General features: G+C 33.9%; 1 protein-coding gene and 1 non-coding gene across 7 annotated transcripts; one reads left to right on the plus strand and one right to left on the minus strand.

The window, feature by feature from the left end:
- The first annotated feature begins 201 nt into the window (after positions 1–201).
- LOC131075156 (lipase-like PAD4) lies at positions 202–5,011 on the plus strand. 6 transcript variants are annotated; one of them, XM_058011979.2, is made up of 6 exons: positions 202–385; positions 696–1,020; positions 1,409–2,143; positions 3,119–4,313; positions 4,472–4,612; positions 4,702–5,011. In XM_058011979.2, the coding sequence occupies exons 1-4, from the start codon at positions 357–359 to the stop codon at positions 3,926–3,928; spliced, it is 1,899 nt and encodes a 632-aa protein (XP_057867962.2). In that variant the 5' UTR covers positions 202–356; the 3' UTR covers positions 3,929–4,313; positions 4,472–4,612; positions 4,702–5,011. The 6 variants fall into 6 exon arrangements, with proteins under 6 accessions (XP_057867962.2, XP_057867964.2, XP_057867959.2 ...); XM_058011981.2 differs by having other exon boundaries at positions 1,409–1,519; positions 1,721–2,143; positions 3,119–4,612; XM_058011976.2 differs by having other exon boundaries at positions 3,119–4,612.
- A 4,656-nt stretch (positions 5,012–9,667) lies between these two features.
- On the minus strand, positions 9,668–9,739 carry TRNAH-GUG (transfer RNA histidin (anticodon GUG)). The gene has a single exon. It is a non-coding gene; the product is annotated as a tRNA-His (tRNA).
- Positions 9,740–10,568: the final 829 nt, after the last annotated feature.

The following is a 10,568-nucleotide window of genomic DNA, read 5'->3' on the forward strand; positions in this document are numbered from 1 at the left end:
CTGCTATTTTCTGTTCATTATTATGTAGCCACTTAATGGTGAACCACGTTAATCTTGTGTCTTGAGTTCTTTGTTGTGTCTATTATTTTTTTTGCTATTTTCTATTCATTATTATGTGTTTTCTCTGCTCATTTTTTAAACTAACACTTTTCTATATATAGCTTTCAAGGACTTCATTGTTTTTGGACTTTCTCTCTTCCTTCCCTTGTTGATGTAGTCTATACTTTTCATGCACTTTCTAACATACGGTTGACTTCCTTGATTTCTTGGATACACCGGATGTTTTGTAAAAATCATTCGCTTTAGACATCAAATGCCCACTATCTTGAAGCAGAGCAAGTTGCAGGTTGCAAACAATGGATTTGGATGCGCCTAGCCCACCAAAGTAAGTATAAGCTAGAGCAATTTCATTTGGGTTTTCAAGACATTTCTGTGCAAAACAGTGGGATCTGTTGGTAACATTGCAGAGATTGGTAGACCTTGTAAAACTAGCTGTAATGGAAGTTAGAGATGAGCTAGCAATCAGAATTTTTTTTGGTTGCTTTAAGAACTATACAAATCTGAGCCTTCCTTTTGAAGTGGGTTTTAAAATTTAACATTGTTTTATAGTTTCTGAGATTTTAAGGGTTCCTGACCTGAACAGAATTGTTTTTTAGGTGCCCAAGAGGCGCTAATTTGTAGAATTGTTGTTACAGGTTCACTACTGGTCTGGCGAATGCAGATTTTTTTAATTTGTCTGGAATCCCGAACCAGGCTTGGAAAGAGATAGCTGCTGTTTGTACACTTAATGTAGATTTTCTTGTAAATGAGTATGAAGGTGTGGTATATATGAGCTTCCCTTCCTACGTTATAGAAGATTTCGTTGTCAGAGATGGCAGATATGGAGGTTGCATTATCCAGAATGAGAAAGATGTTTTCTCTGGCTGTCTGAAGGGTGACGATGAGAGGCCGGCTCTTGTTTACGAGGGGGCTCTCAACCGATTCCTGCATACCCTGCGGCACTCAAATTTTGAAGCCCAGGTATACAGACCCTTTAATTAGTATTGTATAATTCTTATGTGATGTAGGATTCCTCTTATTGCATTCTCTCTATTTAATTTTGATACATCCACCTGCACTATAAGTAACTCAGGCTGTCGTCACATGATTGAGAAAGGCACTACAATGCAAAACATCCAAGTTAAAACCCTAATGATAATAAAGCCCCGATATTTGTACATTCAAATAGTTCCAAATTATTGTAATCCAATATTTTTTCCATTTTGTTCTCCCCTAGTAATGTAAGTTTCAGTAGTTTGATGTCTTCATGCCTTAATGAAAAATATCAAGCAAGATTGATGGTCAGTTATTCCTCAGTTGTTTATTCTCATCACTAATAATAGTGCTGTTTATTTATTTGTACGATCAGATGCAGGAATTTTTGAACCAAAAAAAGGAAGCCCTTATATTTGTGGGTCATGCTATAGGAGGTCAAGTTGCAACCCTGGCCATGCTCTGGCTTCTGGCAAAGAGGGAGAAGGTGAGACATGTCTCTCCTTTTTGCATTACATTTGGTTCTCCTTTGGTCGGAGATGCTAGGCTTGGGGAGGCACTTGGCCGTGAAGATTGGTCAGGCAAATTTTGTCACGTTGTTTCCAAGTATGATATTGTTCCTAGGATGCTTCTTGCACCATTTAGATCAATTGCCAAGGCTTTGAATGCAATTGTACCTCATTGGCAGGCTATAATGGGCATTTACTCTGTTGCTGCATCACATTTTTCTATTCAAAAGGCTTGCAAGATTCTTTTTAAGAAAGTTGTGCAGTGCATGTCTACAATGGCATACAGTTACCGAGGAGAATCTGGTTATAGAAGCCCATATAGACCATTCGGTACTTACATGTTCTGTTCAACCAACAGTGCAGCTTGTATTGAAGACCCTGAAGCTGTCTGGAAAATGTTCCATTTCAACATGCATAACACAGAAAAAGAGTCTTTTGTTGTAGGCGCATGCGTTACAGAGCATCTAGGTTATTGCCAAATGTTGGAACATGTCACTGAACACTCACTTAGTAATGCAGTGAAAGTTGGAAACTTCATCTCAGACTCCTCCTTTGAGATGGGAACAGCTATGGAATTGGAAGCAATCGGTGTTGGGGCTCAGGTAATCTCTTTACTTTTACTTACCTCTTGTATATATAAGGTACCATTGGCATGTATTGGCAGACTTGTTTAATTTGTCATGGACCAGTTAGGATTCAAACTTAGGAGCTCTTTGTTGCTGGGTGTACTACTATTAGGTTATCGGCCTTTTTGGTAACGAGTCCATCTTTTGTTCGAGTACATCTAATTTTCCCAACGCCCTTTTGGGCCACACTATAGGTGATTGAAGATCCTAGCTTGACCTGACTTTTTTGGGCTTTGATACCATACTCTTCATGGACCAAATAGGAGTCAAATGTAGGACCTCCAATTTGTTCCTGGGTGCTCTACTAGCCCTCTTGGTGAGCAGTCCATTTTTGGTTAGGTTTGGCTCATTTTCCAACACCCCATGAGCCACACTATAGGTGTTTGGGGATCCTATTTTGGCCTGACTTTACTGCTCAAGCTTCAGATACCATGTTAAACTTTTTAAAGCCCAGCTAGGAGTTGAACTAGGATCTCCCATTTACTGCTAAAAGGTGCTCTACCATTGAACTACTGTTCCTCTTGGTGAGCAGTCCATATTCAATTCAGATGTGGTTCAATTTCCAACAAAAGTCTGCCTTCTATCAAGTCTCAGAGATGATTCTTATATATTTATTGGTTGTAATCTTCACGCTACTGATCAGACAGTTTTACAAAAAGCTTTCCCTCCACGTCCTTTTTGGAATGTTATCCCCTACAAAGTGTGTTTTGTCTTTGATCTCAAATTGCACCAACTCAAAATCAAAGTGATATTTTATATGCCAACTTGAATCAGAAGCTTGTACTTAGAACTAAATACATATTTGGGAATCGGGATATCTTTACAACCTCAGTTGCAATGTGAATATTATTTATTCCGGTTTAATATTTGTTATTATAGATATGGTAGCTTCTTAGTTCTCTGTATTGGGCTTTTTGAGACAGAAACTGATGACATTCGACATTTAAGCAGAATAATGGTGCATTGCTTGCCCTCAGAGAAGCTGGATATTTGAAAAGCAAACGTATTATGAACATTGAAAAACTAAATTACCAGTTGAGCAAGAACCAAAGCTATATGGCTGAGCTGGAATGGTTCAAAGTGACCTGTAAGGCCAATGGCCCTGGTTACTATGATGTTTTAAAATCTCTGGGTGAGCGTGACAAGAAAGATTTTCCTGCAAATATGATTAGAATAACTCTGGAAATATACTGGGATGACATTATTGAGAAGGTGAAGAATCATGTTTTACCCAGTGGATTTCAATTCCAAAATAAATGGATCAATGCTGGCACTGCATACAGAAGACTTGTAGAGCCACTGGATATTGCAGACTACTATCGCCTCCACAAAGATCATGGAAGCTATCTGTCAAACGGGACCAGACCAAACCGTCACAAAATCCTGGAAAAATGGCTCAATGTAAAAGATCAAACTCGCATTAATGGAGTTACAAAAGCTAGAAATGATCGCACAAAATTTGCATCATTAACTGAGGACTCCTGTTTTTGGGCTCATGTAGAAGAGGCTTGTAAAGTCTTAAAAGTTCTCCAACAGGAACAAGACCAACAGCAAGCCATGAACACCCAACTGAAAGAAAGCCTTGAAAAGTTTGAAGATTATGTATGGAAGATGATCAAAGATCGCAGCATCTCTGTAGAGGTTTTCTTGGAGGGGAGTAGCTTCATGAAATGGTGGCAACAATACACACATCTTCAATTTCAATCAAACCATTATTTGTCCGAATTCATGGAAAATGAGGGTTGGAATTTGCAAGTTTAGAAGAAAGATCCTTTTCTTATTTTAATCTTGAGAAATTTAACTTGTATTTCCACTTGATTGTTGAAGTTTTTTTTGGGCGACCTGCATACAAGTTACTGAAATGGGCTGTAACTATACTCTATACAAAAATATGCTAAGACATCTAACATTCAAATCACCATTATAATGGCATCCCTGGAACGGCTGATGGCAGCGCCGTTGGAGGAATTTTTAAAAAGTTTCATTCCCATCCAAATAATTCAAAATATCTAAAAAATGGATGTTTTTCATTTGCGATTGGAGGTGCACCCATGAAGGAAAGCGGAAAGGAAAGCCAGCAGGTGAATACGAGAGTCGAATTCAAGAATGCGGCTTCATTGTCACCAACTGGGCACCTCAGATTCAGGTATGTTTCAGAAATCTCTGTTTTTTCAGCTGCTGTTGCTTTTTTCGTCCGTTTTGCTCTTTGCTTGGAATTTTCGCACAAATCTTTAGAATAGGATTTTTTCGTCCATTTTGCTCTTTGTAGAATAGAAAATTTTGTTTGTCCATTTTGTCTCTTAGCACAGGAAAATTACAGTGAGACATCAAAGCTGAGTGGGTCCTTGTGGAAGTCACAATCAGGCCAAGCCCCAATTTAGGCATCAAACCCTTTTTCTAAAGTTCGCAAGGGGACTCCATTATCTTGTTTCTGTCAGTTGCATGGTGTGTATGTATGAGTCTTGTTGTGTGGTGGATATTGATATAACTTTGTGTTTTTTTGGTGGGTTTTCATTTTTTAGTGGTTTTTGCAGAGCGTTGCAGACAAATTTGATGCGAAAGCAATGCTCACTTTTTTGGTTCATTGAAGCAGATAAGCATGTGGTATCCTTCACAGCAGGACCAATTACATCTTAGGATCTACGAGAAGTAGATGTAGATGGTGCAAATTCTTCAAACCGTGGTATCCTTACTCTCACATATTTAGCTTTTGTAATGTCCCATTTTAGAATAGACAGAGATATTGAGACAATAACTTGCTCAACTTTTCACACTTAATTTATCAAACACTTACACTTAGACCTGCTAATGGAAATTATGAGAGATATCAATCGCTGTTTCTAATATGCAATTTTTTTTTTTGTCAAATTAATTATAATGATATTGTTAAATTTATCCACTCATATTTCATAATTAGCAGTTCAAACCATTTCACATAAATATGAGTTGTCTACTTAGCACTCATTCTATTTGAAGATCATCCATACCAATACTACTCCAAATGGAAATGGATGTACCAATTTAAAAACATAATAAATGGGTCCCTTATAGATATAGAGCCCAACTTGTAGGAAAAATAATTTTCATAGGTTGAAGGTGTTGATTACTGATTCTTTCCCTCCAATAGCCAAGATGAATTCCATCTATCTTGTACTCTACTTGGCTACAATGAAAGGATGAGAACTGCATTAAATAGACATCAAAACTTCCCTCTTATGTGGAGAAATCGACATATTACAACCTCCACAGAATAATCAGTAGTAAAAACTCCAACCGTGTGCGTAGAAATTTCATGTATGACTTGAAATAGGCCTTTGAAGCTTGGTATGAAAATATTGAGATGCATCTCATCAATTTTATTTTTACATGGAGGTCATTGATCTTATAGTTTACACTTAGAAAGTAGATGGAAAACTCCTATGTTGGCTCTCTATTTTAACAATACAATCTAAATAAGAGCTTTCACCAAGAAAATTCATGATCTAAAAGCACAATTAATGAATTATTTTGAGATGAACATGAATTGTTTTTGTTGGATTTTACTTTGGTTTACAAATTTTATAATTCATCAATCCAAATATTCTCAAGACACTGTATGATGACTCAACATGGAAGCTTACAAGTTTACCCCAGCTTCTTATCAAACCAATATTTTCACAAAGTGTTCTTCTCTTTCATTTCTTGAAACACACTGCTATAACATTCGTGGAAGGTATTTTTTACTTGACTTATGCACATCCTAATATTTCTTTTATTGTGAATCTAGAATCACACTTTTGTTAGGACCGGGCTTGATATCCATTAGTAGGCTACAAAATGCATTTTATAGTATCTTTGATACTAAAAATTATGGGATCGAGTAAAAGTCAAGTAGAAATGCCTTATTATACCTCTAGGGCAAAATAGCAAAAAATCTTGCTCCTAGTGACAAAACCATAGTTGTAGTCTGTTTAGGTATTGATTGGGTAGGGTATCCAAATGATTGTAAGTCATTCATAAGATACATCTACCATCTTGGGTTAGGTCCTATGATTTTGTCTTGTATAAAATAAACCACTATTACTTTATCTAATACATATGCTAAGTATGGTAGAGTTGTTGCTACTAGCCCTAAATTAACATGCAATCAGTGCAACCTTTCCAAGTTTGAACTTTTATAGGGCTAACCTATAATTCTTTGATGTGACAATCAAAGTACTATCCACATTTCTTGCAACCTAGAAGAGCACCAACACACATAGCATATTGAGATTCATATGTATTATATTCGTAAACTCATCTATGAAAAGGTCACCGATCTTAATTTTTATCATATAGATTCAAATCCACTGCTCGAGGCCAAATTTGCTTAACTCAAAAGAATTTACGAGAGAAGGAAGGTATGACCGAGGAGGATAGTTCACTAGTTCCTCCATCCTTACCTTTGTTGGAGCACATCTTAAGAAAAGTTGTTAGTCTATTTAATACTCATACACTACTACATGGTATTCAAGGGTACTTGCATATTTATTGTAGTATAACATATAGATATTCGTTGTAATAATTAATGGATAATGTATTCATTAATTCACATTTATTCACATGTTATTTATATAAAAATGTATGAATCAACTTATTGACTTGATCGACTTGTACTATTAATAATAAATTCGGTCTTAAATAGATGTGTTTTATTCTACTACATTCATTCTTTTCGATAAATACTCTCTAAATCTTATCCATTGTCATTGTCTTATCCATATGTAACGTCCCCATTCTGTCATCCCAGGAATCCCTCAATGAATGGTCGAATGCATATTATTTCTTTTACTTATGATCTTGGATATGCTCTGCTTAGAGCCAATAGCTTGATCAGCTTACTGGTGCAAGTGTGAACAACATATATCAGAGATAATTATATTATTGATAGATCAGATATCGCACCATTACTATAAGCACCAATAAATATTGATTGCACACTTCCATTGTAAATCAGAGATTGCATAATCGATCTATCACTGCAAGTGATAGAAATCACCTTTCACATCGTATATATCCAATTGCATATCAGACATTACAATTGCCATATAAATACATTGTGTATTATAACAGTATATCAAACATTATAGTTGCTATATAACTGCCATCATTACATATACTCCTACTGAAGATATATCAGAGATCGCATTTGATATTAAGTTATCTTCCATTACTTGCTTAATTTATATTCAATTGACTTATTAAGAGGAGATCACATTTGATATTAAGTTATCTTCCATTACTGCTTAATTCATATTCAATTGGCATATTAAGAGGAGTAATCGTTCCAACATTTTTTCATAGTAATAAGGGGAACATTACAGTGGTATCAGAGCAACTTTTTTGTCATCTTGTGAAGAAGTAGTTAATGCAAACCTACCAAAGAAGGGGAATTAGATCCAACATGAGTGAGCAATTGAGCAACAAGTTGAGAGCTTTCATGGAACAAACAAATCAAATCCTCATCAAGTCAAAATAAAAAGTCCCATAGAACAATCCAACTTCTACAAGCCATCCAAAGCATAAATAGTAATAACAATTCTAGAGCCAACCAAAACTAAGGGAGGGATACTCATTCAAATCACCCCGAAAATGATTACCCCATAAGAGTGTTAACTTACTGTTAATAGTAAGTTTGGACTTATGTAGATGTGTTTTATTAGTTAGCTACTCTTAAAGAGTTGTGTTCTACTAGTTAACTATCTCTTAATTAGATTCATTCTTTTAGATAAATACTCTCTAAATCTTATCCATTACCATTGTCTTATCCATATAATAGCATCAAGAGCTAGTGATTCAAGTGTTATTGTGGTAAAAAATTATTGTAAGACAAAATATTTTAATAAAAATTAGTAATATTTAATTTGTCTATCTTATAAAATTATTGCAATTATGGCAAACAATGAACATAATATCTTAAAACGACAATTTAATAAAAAATATTTTTTTAAGACAACTTTGACTTCATTAGCAATTTCTTAATGTTCCTTTAGCATCCACTTTGATACTCTCTAACAAATTATTGCTTTTTTTCCCTATGCTTCAAAGATTCAAATTTATGTCCATGTGAAATAAAGCTATAATAAATAGTATTAGTTGTTAGTTCAAACATGTTTATTTGATTTATTATGAGATAAATGTATCAATAATTTATATTGTAGTTGAATTTATATGATATATGACTTAAGTATTTATTTAGGTTAGTAAAATAATTTAAAAGTATTATTATATGATTGATAGACATATATAAAAATAGTTTTGGTTTTCAAACATTGTATATTTATGTTTTTTTATTCCATTTCATGAATATATATTGGCAATTTGGGAGGTGCTAAAGCATAATACATTGAGTTGGTGGTTGATAGATATAGACATGCTAATTGTGTTGAAACATACCATCATGATCTCACACTCAATTTTGAAAATAATAGTTTTAATCAAGCAATTCTTTGTGTGCTTGACTATGGACAAGACAATTAATAGAAAATCCAATATTTCTAAATTTTCAATGTATATTTTTTTAATTTCTTATGAAGATCTTGAAAATGCTAAATCTTTGTAAATCTTGATTTTTACTTTGAATCGTCATAGAAGCTTTCTTGCTTTCTTTTTAATTTAAGTTATTAGTTCAAAAGAAGTTTATTTGACTTATTAGGAGATGAATGCATTAATAATTATGAAGGCAAATTATACTCACTTATGAATAAAAAATGTCTCCCAATAAAGACTAGAAGCATTTAATTTGACATGTTTGTGGCACTTAAATGCATGAAAAGTATCAAAAGTAATTTAATATTATTTTATCTTCACTTCCACCTCTCAACTTCCACTCACCGTGACTTTAATTGATCAATCAATTTTGTCTAACTCCATCATGCAATCAATTAACTTCATAATTTGATGATAATATCATATTAATAGTAATGTAGTCTTGATAGATTTTTTTACTTTTGGTCAAGAGTTTGATAGAAATATAAAAATATAAAAAATAAGAATATATTAAAACTTTGTAATAATAATAATAAAATGATTCTTGTAATTTTTTTATACATTTCAATATCAACACGTCAAATGAAATGCTTCTATTTTTTATAATAAATGTTCTTACATTCATATGTGAATATAAACCTTTGATGCAATTATAAGAAGATAAATCTTTATAAGTCTTAAAATTTTACTTTGATAAAATTTATTAAAAATTTTTTTTTATAAAAAAATAAAACAATGAAAAATAAGTAAATAAATAAAGGAATGGGAGAGGGAAAAGTAGAATTAATGAAATAGAAATTATTATTTTACCAAAACGATAAAGAAACAGAATAAAGACATAAAAATTAAAACAATGAAAAATAAGTAAATAAATAAAGGAATGGCAAAGAAAAAAGTAGAATTAATAAAATAAAAATTATTATTTTACCAAAACGATAAAGAAACAGTTAAAGAAATGACAAAATAAAGACCAAAAAGGTCGCATTTAACGATTGTGGCTGCTGGGATTCGAGCCCAGGTCTCCACGGCCACAACGTGGAATTCTCACCACTAAACTACAGCCACAAGTGCTAATTGCTATTTTGATATTTTTATTAGTTCCTACCTTGGTTTCTGACGCGCATAGCGACAAACTCATAAAATTCTCGTCTCTTCTCTTCTCGCTTGCTTTGGTTGGGAGAATCGACGAGACAAGCAACTTTACATGCTTTGAGTAATATGCTCTGATATGCTATCTCCATTTCTTTACCTACAAGGAATGGAATGCAGTATATACTTTCTATTTCTGTGCGGTCATAACATGTTTTCTATGTCATTGATATTTATTTGTTCTGCTTAGTGAGATGAGAACTACGAGAAGATCTGGTAGCATTCAAGCATTTTAGTATTTGTGAACTCTAAAAGAGCCTCATTTTAATGGAGTGGCTGCATTGGAGCATAGTTCCTCTCATCCTTGAAGACAATTTTGGTGAGTGCTTGGCTATGAAATTTGTAGCTGTGGAGTAGGCAGTCTATGTAAAAGAGGTTTGAACACACATAATCTGAAACTAGCTATCCATACAAGATGCTTGATAAATGATAAATGCTCCACTTGAATCTTGGGCCAGGCTAGAAATTCCATGAACTTGTCATTCCTGTCACCATCATGACCCAAACAAGAATAAATTACATTTGACTACTGAGATTAAAAAGAAATCATGTTGGCATTAGCTAAACAGCCCATCAAACCCATGAGTTATATGCTATGACTAGAAAGATAACAGGGTCCTAAAGTATCGCTAGCAATTTAACAATATGCAGTACAGCAAAATAATAGCTATTAGTTATGCAGTTTACAGACACATGCATGTTTTCCAGTTATATTGCCATCTTATCTTAGAACACACCAGCACAG

The sequence above is a fragment of the Cryptomeria japonica genome, chromosome 5, assembly GCF_030272615.1.
Source record: "Cryptomeria japonica chromosome 5, Sugi_1.0, whole genome shotgun sequence".
NCBI classification, from domain to species: domain Eukaryota; kingdom Viridiplantae; phylum Streptophyta; class Pinopsida; order Cupressales; family Cupressaceae; genus Cryptomeria; species Cryptomeria japonica.